The sequence below is a fragment of the Tenrec ecaudatus genome, chromosome 5 (genome assembly GCF_050624435.1).
Source record: "Tenrec ecaudatus isolate mTenEca1 chromosome 5, mTenEca1.hap1, whole genome shotgun sequence".
Lineage (NCBI taxonomy): Eukaryota > Metazoa > Chordata > Mammalia > Afrosoricida > Tenrecidae > Tenrec > Tenrec ecaudatus.
The window spans coordinates 141,159,532-141,175,848 of record NC_134534.1 but is presented as its reverse complement, the minus strand read 5'-3'; the positions used below and the strand labels follow the sequence as shown (position 1 = coordinate 141,175,848).

Below are 16,317 nucleotides of genomic sequence, written 5' to 3'. Positions count from 1 at the left end.
AGATTATAACGTTAGGCGAGCTGAGACATCCTCATTATAGCACGGAAATGTACAAATAAATGATGGGGTAGAATTTGAGATTCTAAATACCAGGTTATAGAAATTTGAATCAAACAAAGAACTCAGAGAAAGACCTGTTGTCTTCCTGAAATGCCATATGTGACAGAAATCCCACCGGCAGCCCCAGCTTAGTATGTTGGAAGCGTTGTCCGGTAGGTACCTGCTCTCTACAGCACACAGCTGACCTCATCCAAACCGCAAAAGCCAGAGCCTGGGTGAGGGGAAGCTCTGCCAGGGCAGGAGAACACAGACTTTCCACGCACAGGAGCCGTCGGAAAGGCACATGGCTAGGCCCTGTCCCAGGCACACGGCTAGGCCCTGTCCCCTGCACTCTCGCAAGACCAGAGAAACCGGGCCACCCTGTGGCACCGTGACTCTCATGGGCCTCACTGTAGCTGGCACCTGCTAAGTGGGGCTCTCGGTAGTGATGGTGGTGGTGGTGGTGGTAGTGGGAGTGGAGGTGGTGGTGGCGGTGGGGGTGGAGGGGGTGGTGGTGGAGGTGGAGGTGGTAGAGGAGGAGGAGATGGTGGTGATGGTGGTGGTGGAGGGGGTGGTGGTGGAGGTGGGGGTGGTGGTGTTACTATCATGCATAGGCTTCGCCTGACCCTCACCGCAGGCGTCTGAGAGCTAGTGCAGCTGCCTCTGCCCCTGCACAGAGCCTGTAAATCCGACATCCCCAGAGCTTGAGGTGGGGAGCACGGCTCCTGTCTGTCTGTCACTGCCCAGGCCTCTCCTGCGGTCTGTGCAGTCTACCTGCGGAAGAGCAGAATTAGGTGGGTCCCCCAGGAAGCTTCCAACCCTCAGAGCTGGATATACCCCCGAGGCTAGGGTCGGCCACCTCAGCCTCCCTTTTCACTCGGATCTTGCCCTCCGTTGCTCTCCTGATGTGGGCCTTCAGGCAGCGGCAATCACAGCCGCTCCCCTCCCCGTAGGCCGCACCAGTGCGGCGCTGGGGGTGCTGTGCTGCTTGCGGTTTGCAGTGTGTCGTGGTGACCGTGAACGGGCAGCCAGGCTCGAAAGCGCGGGCCTCCTGGACACCATCCCAGGACAAGCCCAGGGAAGGGTGCCGAGACAGTCCGGCCAAGGTAGGGGTTGGGTTCCCGGTTCTCGTGTACTGACCCCCCTCTGCTCTGTCTTCCTCGTCCCTCCCGCACCCTCCCCGTGGCCCCTTCAAGCCCACAGCATCTCCGGCTTCCTCCGCCGACATGGCGCCCATCAGCTCGGGGTCCTCCACCTGGACGTCGTCCGGTCTCCCCTTCTCCTTCGTCTCCATGGCCACTGGGATGGGCCCTTCGTCCAGCGGCAGCCAGGCCACCGTGGCCTCCGTGGTCACCAGCACGCTGCTGGCCGGCCTGGGCTTCAGCGGCGGCGGCATCCCCTCCTTCCCCAGCACCGTGTGGCCCACGCGCCTCCCCACGGCCCCCGCGGCCAGCAAGCAGGCGGGCCGGCCGGTCCTGGCCACCACCGAGGCCCTGGCGTCCCCCGGGCCGGACGGCGACTCGGCACCCACCAAGGACGGCGAGGGGGCCGAGGAGGGGGAGAAGGACGCGGAGAGTGAGAGCGAGGACGGGGAGGAGGGGGAGAAGGACGCGGAGAAGAAGGAGAAGAGCGAGGTGACCCCTGCCACCACCACGGCCAACGCGGCCGCCGGGGAGCAGAGCCGGGCGGCGCCCACCCGCATGCCCGCAGCCCCCAACCGGACCGCGGCGGAGGGCGGGCAGCAGACGGTGGCCGGCCACCCGCGGAACCGCACCGCCCGCCCCACCGAGCGGCCAGACCCCGGCCGCAGCGAGGACTCGGCCACCGCCACCCAAGTGCCCCCCACAGTCACAGAGGAACGTGGGGCCGGGAGCGCCCCCAGCCGGCCCGGAGCACCGTCTAGGAAGCCTGTGTCCCGAGGGGATCGGTTCCCCGAGGAGAGCAAATTCATCACGGTGAATCCAGGTGCGTGGCCTCCGCTCGCGGGCGTGGGAGCGGGAGGGCCAGAGCTTGCTTCCTGTGCTGCAATTGAGGGAGGCCTGGGGGGTGGGTGGGGGTGGGAGCATCACTGCCTGTTCTGTTGAGACTAACGCTCCCCTTGCCCTTGACTGACTGACTCCACGGACTCCACCCAGGGAATGCACCCCATGGCTTAAAAGAGACAGCCATCCTCAGGGGACACAGGAAGGGTTGGTGCGTTGTTCTGCGGGCCGGGTAAGCACGGGCCCTGCCTTTTGACTCACAGCTAGAAAGGGAGGTGGAGAGACGGCAGAAAGCAGGGACTGCTTGTAAAAAAAGGCAGCAGCCGTTGAGGCATTTCCAACCCCGCAGCCAGCCCCACTCTGGAGGGCTTTCCATGACTACTTTTCCCCACACGGTTCATCCGGCTGTCTTCCTGGGAGCATCGGGTGGACTTGACCTTCCCATCTTTGCGTTATCTGCCAAGTAAACTTCATCACTGAGCTCCTGGAGGCCAACTCGGGGAAGTTAGAAAGCTAGCTAGCTGGCTGGCGCATGAGAGTAAGCAGGTTACCTGGATGACTGGCAAGACACAAAATTCACTAACTTAAGTTTGGGACAATTGATTCATGAAAATAAGCCCGGGGCTGTTTGAGAGAACAATGGGGAGGGCAGAGGCCATGTTCTGGAATGAACTGTGTCTCCCACGAATCTGCCTGGTGAATCTTGCCCTCTGTACTGACGGGGATCCGGGTAGCACAGAGGTGGAAGCACTCAGCTGCTAACTGAAAGGCCTGCAGTGAGCCCCGCAGCCGCTCCACGGAAAGATGACTCCATTTGCTTTGGTCAAGATGACCGCTTTGGGGAACCTCTGGGGAAGCCCTACCTATCTTGCAGGGTTGCTGTGAGATAGAATCTACTCAGTCAGAAGGGAAGGCTCCTGGATGTGGCCCTGTAAGAGAACAGGGTTGCTTTTTGCTTTTTCTTTGCTTTGTGAATGAGGTCCTTTCGGTGTAGGATCTGAGCCCTCCTAGCATGGTGGTTATATGTTGGGGTGCTAACCACAAGGTCAGTAGTTCGAAACCACTAGCTGCTCCTTGGGAGAGAGATGCGATTTTCTACTCCCATAATGAGTGACAGCCTTGGAATCCTGCAGAGGCAGTTCTACCCTGTCCTACAGGGCCCCTACAAAGGGAATTGTCTCTAGGGCAGTGGGTTTGATCTTTTATTTTTTGGGGGGTGGGAGGGAGTGTTTGATCATATATGGTGTGTCTTACCAATTGGTTTTGAGATATTTTTTAAATAGCAGGAGAAAAATAGAGCAGGAATGGGAAAGACAGATGCCAACTTGGAGATCTTTAAGGGACTTCGAGAATGCTAGAGAAATTACAAGGAATCTCCCACGGGACTCACAGAGAACCCTCCCCAGAGCTCACAGAGAACCCTCCCAGGAGCTCACAAAGAACTCTCCCGAGAGTTCACAGAGAGAACCTCCCCCACCCCCGCCAGCTCACAGAGAACCCTCCCCAGAGCTCACAGAGAACCCTCCTCAGAGTTCATAGAGAATCTTCCCCAGAGCTCACAGAGAACCCTCCCCAGAGCTCACAGACAACTTCCCCAGAGCTCACAGAGAACCCTCCCCAGAGCTCACAGAGAGAACCCTCCCCAGAGCTCACAGAGAACCTCCCCAGAGCTCACATAGAAGAAAATTTTACTCCAGAGGCAGCCTCCCGAGTTTAGACGGCCAGCCTCCTGCACTGTGAGAAAATGATGCCATCTCTAGGTTGATGCCATCTAGCTGCGGCATTCTGTTATAACCCTCTCCGAGGGTTCCTGCTGGCTATGTGAGTCCCTGGGTTATTGCTGGTGGCCTCAGAGGACATGGCTGGTCTGAGCTCTGCACACTCCAGGGTGGCAGTCTGGCCCCTTCTCCCCTCTAATCAAACCGAAAGAAACCACCCCAGAAGTCTGAGCAAGGGAGCATGAGCGTGAGGGCTTGTTGACAGGAGTTTTCTTAATAAGAAATTCTTCATTTTTCCAGACTACAGGATGTTTACCAACATCCCCCACCCTCTAAGCTGTTGTCAAGTTATAAGAGTAAAAGAAAGAGAAGGGGGGGAAGCAACTGGTAAATATTTATTTCCTTTTGCACTTGTAAACATTAAAATTCATCTAAAGCTGAGATCTCGTATGTTCAGATACAACTTAGAATAAATTTTCATGTGTTGAGTCACGTTCATCCCTAAACCTGGTGGGGGCTAATATTTTGGGGTACGGGTTCCCTGAGGGGGTTGTTCCGTTTGGACACAGCTTTGGGTGACAGTACCACCTACCCTTCTGTAGGAGGGAAGAGAGGACATGCAGGGCCCTTGTGAAGCTGTCTGAAGTGATCCCTACACGCACAGGGGCCTTCCCTGTAGAAGTCAGTGTGGGGAGGTTGGGTCTCTTGCATACGAAGGCATCACATGCTTGGGTAGGATCCGCTGTGTGTGCCAGGCACTGAACTAGACTGGAAAGAGCACATCGAGCCCAACCGGCATCTGTTCTGTTGAGTTATATGAGGGAGCTAGAGATGCTTTCAGAGAATAAAAAGCGTGAAGTGCCAGGCTTGTGGGGGGTGAGGGGAGATGATGGGGAGAGGGCGAGGAGCAGAGTAGCATTGGGCAGTCTCAGAATCACATTTGGGCTGATAACCCAGTGTGAGAAGGTTTCATTGGGGCAGAGACCCATGACAGGTCATTCCAGAGTCTTCCCAAGGAAGAAATGGGGGTCAGTCAAGAACCACTGCAGCTGAGCGAGCTCAGGGATGGCCAGAGCTGAGAACAGACTGGGCTTCCTGGCTCTGCTGACGATAGTGCTCTACTCGCAGCAGGACAGTGAGGGATCTCGTGGACTTTAGTAGGAGATTGCTGGCGACTCTGCTTGAAGAGTGTCTAGGGGAGGCGAGAGTGGACAGAGCAGTCAGGACACAGAGCTGCAGCTGGACCAGGGTTTTCCCAAAGGCACGTTAGTTGGATCTGGAATCAGTTTTCCAAGCCAAGCAGTTTGGCCTTGTAGACTAGGAGCCTTGGTCGAGAAGTAACTCCCACCCTGCGTCCCACAGCCCCCTCTTTCCACACACTCAGGAAGAGCACGACTCCTGAGACCAGACAAAGCCCAGGTAAGCAGATAGTGAGTCATTGTGACTAGAGTCAGATTGGTGGGGAAGAAGCAGGAAGCCTTGCTCCGCCCCTTACTCGCCATGCACCCCCAGGCCCGCTACTTCACAGTCCATGCTCTGTGCCCCCCTTTAGTACAGGTCCACGCTCTGTGCCCCCCTTTAGTACAGGTCCACGCTCTGTGCCCCCCTTTAGTACAGGTCCATGCTCTGTGCCCCCCCCTTTAGTACAGGTCCACGCTCTGTGACCCCCTTTAGTACAGGTCCACGCTCTGTGCCCCCCTTTAGTACAGGTCCACGCTCTGTGCCCCCCTTTAGTACAGGTCCACGCTCTGTGCCCCCCTTTAGTACCGGTCCACGCTCTGTGCCCCCCTTTAGTACAGGTCCACTCTCTGTGACCCCCTTTAGTACAGGTCCACGCTCTGTGCCCCCCTTTAGTACAGAGTGGGTAATCGTAGCCCTTAGTGCGCAGGGAGCACCACTCGTGTGCAGGGAGGGCACCGTGCCCTTGTTACTGAGGACAAGTCAGGAGGTGCTGGTGGCAGCCTGGCCCCAGCCTGCGGTGGCACCCAAGGTGGTTCCTGGTAGGACTTCTTTTTTGGTCCATGGGGACATTAAGGCCCATGTTGAGACTGCCATTCCCAGCTAGCTGGCTTGGAAGATGACCTACCTCCCGGAGCTCCGGCCCATCCCAGAACCAGTGAATGATAGCACCTTCCTCTTTCTTGATGGGCAGCTCTGACCTTTTCCCAAAACAAAGTAGAGACCTTCCCTCAGAATTGAGGGCACCTCAAATGTGGGGTGGTGGAGCACACTGGCAAGCCTGGTCTGCTTTGCAGCCCCTGCCCCTTCCTGCAACTCCTGAGCTTTCCCACGTGGCCTGGGAGCTGCCACTGAAAGTCTGCACATGAAGGGGCGTGGCTGTGCCCCTTGTCTTATGGGCTGTAGTTTGCCCATCCTGGCCTGGGCAGAAACATGTCTGCCTGTATGAGGTGAGACAAGGTGGAGTTGACACGGCTGCACACACCAGCCGCATTGGGTACAAGAACGGCTGTTGGTGGTGTTGGGCTTAAATCCAGCTAAGTGGACCTCAGTTCACGATCCCAGGGCCCTCCCCTCGCTTCTTCCCAGGCCAGCCTTTGCCCCGCTCCCCACCTCCCCCGCACTCAAGGCTCGGATGCAGTTTGTTGGATGTTGGCGGGTGGCGGTTTGTGCTAAAAGACTTCGGAGGTGCATTTGTTTATGTCTCTCGCCTATTTGTCTTTTTCCTTTTGCATGAAGTAAAAGTCATTTTAGTCAATATTTACTTGGGTAGCAGCTCTTTAGGGGGAACAAAGCAGTAAAGTGATGCATTTATTTGTACACATGTCTGCAAAAAGGGTGTTGAAATTCGTTTCATATTTGGTGCCATCTTGGCGATATGCTGAGAAGTAGTTTTACTATTAATCCCAGGGTGGGACAAGAGGAAAGCGGTGTTCTATAAAAGAATCGGCAAGCGCAGAGGCCTCCAGAAGTCAGAGGCAAGGGCCAGGTAAGACCTCAGGGTAGCGTGCGGACTGCAGCCAATTGGAAAGCCTGTGTCCTTTCAGGTTGAGCAAGAGCATGGAGAACGGGAATTAAAGGTAACGGATGGTTCCCCTGGCATCATTCGAAGCCCCCTCGGAGAGGTGGGCACTGGCTTCCTCACCAAGCCTTTCTCCAGCACCTGTTTCATGCAGCGTGTGTGTGATTTCCACTGCATGGGTGTTGTGTAGGTCGGCAGCACGGGCCCTTCTTCACGGAGCCACAGAGTGACGTAGGGCCGTCTGCTGCCATGAATGCGCTTGACAGCTCCAGTGGAGCACGCCCCGTGCACGCAGCCTAGGTGGGGCACGGCTGTGAGCCCGTCCCATCGCACTGGAGTTTTCCATTTGTGTTTTGCTAATAGGGAAACTTGGTTTCTCATGAGGAGCCCAGGGTGTTCACCGAGTGCTTACTGACTGCCTCCCGAGGTCAGCAGGACCCAGGGACCAAGGGTATGGGGCAGTCCAGGGGTTGGCACACTCCTGCCAAACCAAAGCTAGTCCTCAGCCTGTCTCTGGACAGCCCATGGCTGGGAGCGATGCATGAAGCCAAGGGAAGCATTCCACAGAGACCACAACTGGCCTGTACAGCCCCAAATAACTGCTCTCTGGCCTCTGGCCTCGGTTGGTCCCAGGTGGGTGCCGAGACACTGGGTGCAATGGTAGAGGGTAGAAGGTCATTTAAATCCTTTGCACACTTTTATGTTTGTTTGTACATATTAAGAGATCATAGTCATTTGAGTCAATGTTTGGTCATTCCGCAACACTTTTTAAAAGTAGCTATGGCTAAAATGGCACATGTTACATGCTTACAATATAAGTACGCATTACATGCTTACAATATAAGTACGCGTTACATGCTTACAATGTAAGTACGTGTTACATGCTTACAATGTACGGTGTTACATGCTTACAATGGTAATGCTGCTCACGACTGCCGTCAATCGGCTTGCAGGACAAAGCCCTGACAGTCTGCTCCCATAAAGACCTCCGCATGTGCTCTAGGCGGTTTGCTTCGGTCCCGGGGGCTGGTCTCTTCATGGTACTGGCTTTCAACCAGGTGTGGGTGTTCGAACCCTCGGTGCGACATTGGCAATGCTGTCTGTCTGTCGACATGCATGCTTGTCAAGCCAGGGGTGGCAGGTATGCTACTGACAGCACCTGGGCGAGGCTGCTGCTTCACACCCATCAGTGCACGGCCAGCTCCCACAATTGAGAATGATCCAGCCCACTTGGCCCGCTGTAGATATCCAGAGTTGAAGGAACCCACGTTCAAAGTTACCTTGTTTCCGAAGCTAACCTCATTGCCCAGAGTCAGCTGGAACTCCTGGCAGCCCCCCAGGAGCCAAGAGAGCCCTGTGCACACAGGCTTGTCAAGGCTGGCTTTCTTGAAGTGGATCGCCAGGCCTTTCTTCTGAGACAGGTCCATGTGAACGCCAACAATCAACTGTGTCATTGGCAGCCGAGCATGCTGACCGTGCACACCACCCGGGGACTTCAAAAGAATGGGAACAATCATGAACAGGACAGGTTCATGAGCACAGCGTAGACGACGTGAGGGTGTACCAGCAGCCTCAAGTGTCATGACACGGATTTAAAAGCAATCACGCCAAGCATGCGGATGAACGACCAGTGGATGGACTAAATCGGCCGCGGCAGATGTTGCGATGCGTTTCCTGTATAATTCTTGCTTTCAGCTGCTGTCTTTCAGGGCCGGTGGGCAGAGCTCATATGGGGTGCTTTGAGGGGGTGAGGGGGTCACCACTGTGGTTTAGTTTCCTCCCCAAATGTGTCTGTGTCCTTGGAAATCTCCATCCGCTCCCACCCCCAGTGCTCTCTGACGCGAGCGGCAGGCCAGGTGGTGTAGGAAACCAGACTTCCCCAAAGATCGTGAGTCTCCAGGGAGGCTGCCATCAGGGGTTCAAAGTATAGGTGATGGGGCACTTGTCGTGAGGGGAGACACCTAGCATCGTTCCTGACTGCTTTCAGGATAAAATGCCCATGGTGGCAGTTTTGTAGGGTTGTATTGACAGTGAAATCAGAATTTCTCCAAAGCCCCCCAGTCTTCCACCCGCTGACCGAGCTTGTGTGAGTTGGGGATGTGGGCTCTGGGTGAGTGGGGAGGATTGTGCACCTCCACAAGCACACCAGGGGAAATAAATCACACCACTGCCCAGCTCCCCCATGGCAGGGCAGCCCACAACTGGGGCCCTGCTGCAGGGCAATGCATGTCTTTGTACCCAGCAAGCCATCACCCCCTGCAACAGGAGCGTTGGTGAAAACCAAACTCAGTGCCATCGAGTCGATGCCAACTCATGGCGACCCTATAGGAGAGGGTAGAACTGCCCCTGTGGGTTTCTGAGACGGTCACGCTTTAAGGGAGAAGTAAGCCTGGTCTTTCTTTCCCGGCGCTGACTGGTTGTCAAACTGCTGACCTTGCCGTTAGCAGCCCAGTGCGTAACCAGTGCACCACGAGGGCTGCTTGTGGGTTATGTCAGGGCTCCCGAGAAACTAAGGCCAACGTGACACTAGTGTGGTGGGCAGCTGGCTGTGGGTGGTTTGTAAGGAGTGGAGCCACCGGCTGGGCTGCAGGTGGTGGGAACAGGCTGCGGGTGTTTGCATGTGGGCCTCGCCCTTTCCTTCATCGCTCTAAGGGAGCCGAGGCAGCTGGCCTTTCCCTCGCCCTGAGTGACCCCATCAGACACCCAAGCTACATTCAGTCTCCACAGCACGGGGTTCTCGTACCGCAGTCAGACGCTCACTGTAGGGTGGGAAGCGTTTCCGATGGGTCCATCTGATGTATTGCTGCCGATAGCATTTATAGTACATTGTACTGTTTGTATTTGCTTCTACTGGGATGAGAGCCAAGCCAGTAAAAGGCAAACAGCATTAATTCAGTGATGACATATGCCACTGAAAACTGTTTTTCTTTTCTTTTTTTTTTTTTTTCAAATTTTTTGAAAAGCAGAATGGAGGCACTTTATTCGGTGTCTACTGGATGCTACAATAAACGCTGAGAGGAAGCTGGGCCGCCATCGGGAGGGCCCGCTCCTTGCCTCCTTCCTGCTTCCCTCCTCCAGGGGTAGTTAGCATCGAACTCCAGCCTGTGTGAATTGCAGTTCTGAAGCAGACTCGGGCTAGGAGTCCAGGCCCTCCCTCTACCTGTCCTATCTGCCGCCACGTCCTTGGTGGGCGAAGCGGAGGCAGTCTGCCTCTCTCTTTAATGTCCTTCCTCCGACATCTGGACCAGCAGGGACATCGCTGGAAGGGAGGAAAGGTCTGACGGAGTTCACCAGAGGAGGGGACCATGGTGGGCAGGCTAAGCCACAGCCTGGTGACTTTTCAATTTACCAACAGATGAGAACTCTTCTGTAAAAGTGGGTTGAGAGAGGTGCCTTGTCCAGAAATGGCGTCCTCTCTTCAGCAGAGTTAGCCATGTCAAGGACCTGTGGTCTGGAGTTAACTGAGCTATGAGTTTTGCTTTTAATGAAAATGCTTTCTGCAGACGGGTCAGAACCCCATGGTGCCCTCATGGAGCCAGTTCGTCCTTAGCTGCTCACTGGAAGGGTTTGAAACCCCCAGTCCTGGCAGTCTGCTCCCATAAAAATCCCCACCGTCAAACCATCCATCATGTCCATTCTGACGCTTGCAGCACCCCCATGGGACAGTAGAACTGCCCACATTGGGTTTCCAAGACACTATCATCTTCATTTACCTGTGAGGAATCAAGCCCAGTGAGGTTGTGTAACTTGCCCAGAGTTGTTCAGCCAATAGGAGACTGAGCTTTATAACTGCTTGTCCATTTACAATTAGCAATCAGCCCTGCCTATAGCGACCTTACGAACAATTACAGCTGGCTGAGTGTGTGATAGCAGCAATACAGGATGATGATGATGACAGTGTTGATGGTAATTGTGTTTCCTTGGTGTTTGCTTAATGCCAGGCATACTTCTTAGCATTATCTGTGCATCTTCTCACCAAATTTTCCCCAGGTTCCTCTGAAGTAGGTTCTGTTATTCCCATTTTATAGACAAAGAACTTCAGGCCCACTCTGGGCTAAGTCTCCGGTTAAAAATCACATGGGTGAGATGGAAAGTAGCAGAGCCAGGATTTGAACCTATGATTTCATGGGATCAGCTCAGGGACCCGGGTCGATGGAGCAGAGCACACACAGCAGGGACCAGGGTGGTCGGAGAAGAGTGGGGGAGAGTGGAGGGATGTGGGACCAACGCTTGCAGGGATTTGCTCGCCCATTCCCTGAGCAGCAAATGGCCTGTGTTTTTGTGGAGATAGAATTAAATTCCAGGCTCTGTTCCTACGGGGACAAAGCAGTGCACCGACTCATCAGGTATCGTCTCTTGTCGCTCAGCATTTCACATTGACGACAGCATGGTGAGGTGGTAACAAATGCCAGGGTGTGCGGTGACAGTCACTCTGGCTGTGATGGATAAGGTTCTGAGTCAGCATGGCTGGGCCTTGGTTTTCAGTGGTTTGGCAGTTATGGGACGACTTAACTTGGCAGCCATGGAATGGTGCCATTACATTTTGTGAACCAAAGTGGTCATCCTTCATTTGCTTTTCCTTTTTTTCAAACTTGTCATTTTTTATCGGCAAAACAGTGACATCTATTGTTCAGTCATATAAAGTGAAGTTTCAAAATCAAAAAGCAATGGCATATCTGTATATTATTAATTCCATAATAATAGTTTTAGTTGTTTGAATCACTCTCCATTTTCAGGTAACCCAAATTTCCCCAAATGACCTGACCTTTGGCACCTAACCATGTTGCTAAGTGAGAAGTAGGTATGCGGTGAACTTGAAAATGCAATCAATTTTATCATACCCCACCTGGAAATTCAGGGCATTCATCTTTTTGCCTGGCCTCTACACAAAGGCTTCCAAAAGCTTGTGGGAAAATGGAATTCCAATAGAATGGAATTTTTTCACAAACTTTTTGAAGCCTCTTGGTATGTAAAAGACCAGGATAAATCCCACTGCCTATCTGCCTGCACTTCCAAAACCAAACTCGCTGCCATGGAAGCAAGGCCATTCCCACTCTGGCAACTCTGGAGGAGAGTTAACCTGCTCCTTTGAGTTTCCGAGGCTTTCCATGTTATCTTTATGGGAACAGACAGCCTCATCCTTCTCCTGGCGAGCGGATGGTGAGTTTGAACCACAGACCTTCTGGTTAGCAGCTCCGTGTCGAGCCCACTATGCCACCAGGGGTCAGTTAGCCAAGGTCAAGCGGTTGTCGGAATCATTGCCTGGTGTCTACAGCTCCCGCTGCAAGTAATTGTGTCCTGAGTGCTCCTTCAGAGAAACCAGCATTTGAAGACTGCCCACGGAGGGGTGGGCGTTCAGATGGTACTCGGCCTCCAACTTTTAGACTTTGGAAATTCTTAGATGGCCACGAAATTATTAGAAAGAGAGATGATGAAAACTATGTGCAGCCTTAATTGGAGCCTGGCTCTGACCCGGAGACCTGTGACTTCATCAGACCCCAAGTCTGTGTCTCCTGATGTTGAAGGGCCTACCCTTCTGGACTTCTCTGAGAAGCTAGTGAAAGCCCCAAGACCCGCTGGTGCAGGCCGGGGGGTGTGTGTGTGTGTGAACATCATTGCAACACCAAGAGGTGTGTGAGCTTCCAGCGGCACATCGTGCACAGGCTCCCGCCACACGGACTTGCCCTTAAACATGAAAGTTCACTCCCATCGAGTGGAAGCCGACTCACAGCAACGCTGTGCGGCAGGGTAGAACTGCCCTGTGTGTTTCCAAGACTTTAACTCTTTACGGAGCAGAAAGCACCATCATTCTCCCCAGAGCAGTGATTTTTCAGAATAAAAGTGACTTGATGCCCCCACCCCAGTGATTAAAAGCATTTGCACTGTAGCCCATAATTCAGGATACAGTGTAGGCATCTGCTTTGGCAGCCCCGCTTGCGTCTTTCCGGGGCTCCAGGCTGTAGTATGGACCACACCCAGAAACACCGAGTATTGAGTCATTGCCCCTCTCAGCCAGATTGAAACCCCGAAGCTCCTCGCAGAGCCTGGAAGGAAGGATATCGCTGCAGCAGCCACTGTTCCTGGCTTAAGAAGGGAAGCACGACCACGGAGCCGGTGTCCCCTGAGTTTGTTCAGAGATGACAGGCTGAGTAGTTGCTCTGGGCAAGAGCCCTCCCCGTGCTCTCAGACCTTCCCTTCCACTCACCTCACTCCGTTTTCTATCAGGATGAGGGGAGAGAAATTAGATATTGGGAGTCTCTTCAGTAATCAGGGGCTAACCAGGGTGGACGCTGAGCTAGCTGGCTGGATGTGTGGCCTGCGTCACATGTCAACCTTCCTGACATTTCCCATAAGTGACACTTTCAGGTCTTTGAATAGTCCCCCACCACCATCCAGACAATTGTGTGGCTAGGATGTCCCCTGCTGGAGCCCTGCAAGAGTGTTGTCAGTTGCCACTGGTTGCCCCACAGCTTTGAAAACAAGGGTCATGTTGTGGGACAGAATACGTGTCCGTCCTTATCTGCCAGGACATAAAACTCCACTGTTTTTACTGCCCTTAGGACTAAATCTATGTCCCTTACTTCACAGTGCGCCCTGCTGGCTGGTCCGACTCCTCCCTTGCTCTCTGTTGGTACGTCTGTCTGCAATGACTGTCTTTCCTTGCGCTGACCTGGCCGACTCCCTTCCAGCCTTCTGCAGAGTGTGTCCACTGCCCCGGGAGAGGGAAGTTATTTCCATGGCCGATTGTCCTTCCCCTGGAGCCATATGCCTTTTATTCTAGTCCCTGGTTATGATGATCACCCCTCCCTTCAGGATCCCCAAGGGCTAGCACCATGGGGGCTTGGCAAACAGCTATCACATGGAAACGGATGAAAGAATGTAGAGGGAGGGCCCGAGTTAAGTGGGTCTGGAGGAACTAGGAAGATCTTTTTTCTTTTTTTTCCAATTGTGTAATTATTGAAACTATAGGAAGACTTTTTTTCTTGTTTGCAATTGTGTCGTTATTGACACGTACCTGCCTGAAATGCTACAACCACCTCACTCTCCTTTTCTGAGCTGCTCCTCCCTCATGACCTCAAATTCCCTGGCCCAAAGCTGCTTCTAATCGCTCCCACTGCTACGGCCCACCTTACCCCATCGAGGTAGTTTGTGACGGCACCCAAGCTCTAGGCAGACGGTCTTGACTGGCCAGGCTTAACTGTTGGGTTTTAAGAGGCGTTCAGGGTGTCTTTTTGGTTGGAGATTTAATGGTTCTCTCAGGGAAGGTGTTTATAAACAGTCAGGTGTTCTGTCTTGGTTACCGATGAGCGCAGTCCTTCTCCTGACCTCCCCTGACCTGCGTGTACATGTGGCAAAGGAGGTGACAGTGTACGCCAGCTGGACGGGCCTGGTGGAAGAAAGCTGCTGAAGGCCCCGCTCGTCTTCAGCTGGGAGCTTGGCCTCTTTAAAAACCTGGGCCCGAGGCCATTTCTCTCCCTCCTGCTCAGCCCACCTTCCCGCACCTGGAAGCCCAGCCTGGCTGGCAGCGTGCTGGCCTGGTTTCTGCAGAGCGTGAGGCAGCCTTGCTGAGTGCAGATCCGTCTGCCCTGGGATTTTACAGGGGCTTCTTCCTGTGACACAGCAAACCTTTGTCTCCCCCTCGCCTGCACCCACCCCTGCCTCTGTGCTGCTGCCAGCCCCACACAGCGCCTTCCCGCCATCTGCGCCACCTGGACGTCTCCAGGCGTCTGCCTCACCAGCCAGGAAACCCTAGCTGCTCTGACCAGAAAGCAAACTTCCCCGTGACCTGTGTGCTCAGAGGCCGCTGTTGAGAGGGCCTGTGTGCCCTGGAAGGAGCACTGGTGGCGTGGCCATTACATGTGGGGCTGCTAACCGCAAGGTCAGTTACTTCGCAGAAGGTTCTACTCTCGTAAAGAAAGCCCTCAAGTCTCAAAGCCATAGGGGCGGTTCTACCCTGTCCGACAGGGTCGCCAGGAGTCGGAATCCACTCGATGGCAGCGGGTTGGGTTTGGTGTGCTGAGGAAAGAGCCTTGGTGGCGCACTGGTGAAAGCACTCTGCTGCTAACAATGAGGCTGGTGATTCGAACCCCCTCTCTGCTCTGAGGAGGCAGATGAGGCCGTCTGCTCTTGTAAAGACTACAGCTTTCGAAACCCTGTGGCCAGTTCTCCTTGCCGTAAGGTCCCTATGAGGCATAATCCACTTGAAGGTAACAGGTGGGGTGGGGTGCAGGGAACAAGGGCAGGGCCTGGCTTCTTGGAGCCTTTGGAAGCATTGGGAGTAGGTGATGGGCCAGCTTTGAGGGTGGGCAGGACCTGGGGGTGGGAGGGTTGAGTCTCAGTGATGGAAAGCAGTGGCCCGGGCATCTGGAGGAGCTGGCTGACTGAGGTTCTTTGCAGTGGTTGAGGTGAGAGATTCCAGGGTGAGCCCTGGCCCACACTTGGATGGTTGTCCTACCCTGATTGTATCTATTAGAGAAAAAGGGATGGTTTCCCCAAAGCAAAATCAGGGTGCAGTTTCTAGATGTGGAAAGGGCTTCTAAACAGGCCAACAAAATAGGTGGCCAAGGCAGCTACAGGTGGTATTGCTGGTAATCCCACTGTCTACCCACTCCCTACCAGTGAATCCAGGAGGCCCTCCGCCAGCCTCCTCTGCCCCTCCCCGCCCCTCCAGAAGGCCAGCTTGCCCGTGCATTCAGCCTGAGGCTGGATGTCTGTGTGCGCGGCATGACTCTCTTTTAAAGACACTGAGGACTCCACCTGCACATCCAACGGGGCAGGTGCAGGATGCAGCCTGCGCAAGAGGCTGTGACTCAACAGCGAGCGCACAGGGGGCCACTTCCGTCTCAGGGCTGCTTGGAGCAGGCGGCCCAGTTCGGAGGCTTCGCTCCTTCCCAGCACAGGACTGCAGCACAGCTCCGCCTCGGCTCATGCTCGGTCCCCAGCCCCACTCACCCCTGGCCTCTGACGGAGATGGTTTCTCTTTGCAGCAGCAGAGAAGAACACCTCTGGCACGATCAGCCGCCCTTCTCCAGGGAGGATGGAGTGGATCATCCCTCTGATTGTGGTATCAGCCTTGACCTTCGTGTGCCTCATCCTGCTCATTGCTGTGCTAGTTTACTGGAGGTGAGTAGGTGGGCTGGGGGGACTGGCCAGGGGCCGCTGGTAGCTCGCAGCCCGGGTAGTAGGGTGACCCCTGGGGGAGCAGGTGGGGTGGGTGAGACCAAGTCTCCAATGGTGTGTTGCTGGTTGTAGGCCCTGTGAGACTTTTGTTGGGAGTCAGACCCTCCAGGTTTAAACGCCATCTCTGCTGCTTGCTCGATTCCAACCTCATTTCCACTTGCAACTTACATTTCTGAACCTGCAAAATGAGTTTGTAAGTTTTGTAACGTTTCCAGTTTCTCGGAGACCTTACTCCTGCAATGCGTTGCAGACCCGCAGCAAACTAACTATCCGGGAGCAGATTTTTTTCTTTCTGTCTTTTTTAATAGCCTTCTGCTAAAAACTAAATTGAGCGATAGGAAAAATTTTGCGTATTGTAACATTTTCTATAGATAACATAAATATGTTGTACAGACATTCCATATATTGTCACTGGTTC

The 16,317-nt window shown here is 54.3% G+C and overlaps 1 protein-coding gene across 5 annotated transcripts in view; it reads left to right on the top strand.

Annotated features, from left to right (window-relative positions):
• PTPRG (protein tyrosine phosphatase receptor type G) overlaps positions 1-16,317 on the top strand; it is a 755,578-nt gene that overhangs the window by 658,709 nt on the left and 80,552 nt on the right. For 3 of the 5 annotated variants that reach the window (XM_075549955.1, XM_075549952.1, XM_075549954.1), the window contains exons 12-13: positions 1,236-2,004; positions 15,707-15,842. In XM_075549955.1, coding sequence (XP_075406070.1) covers positions 1,236-2,004; positions 15,707-15,842 — 905 coding nt within the window. The remainder of the gene's footprint in view (positions 1-1,235; positions 2,005-15,706; positions 15,843-16,317) is intronic. The other 2 variants (XM_075549956.1, XM_075549953.1) reach the window with 1 other exon arrangement.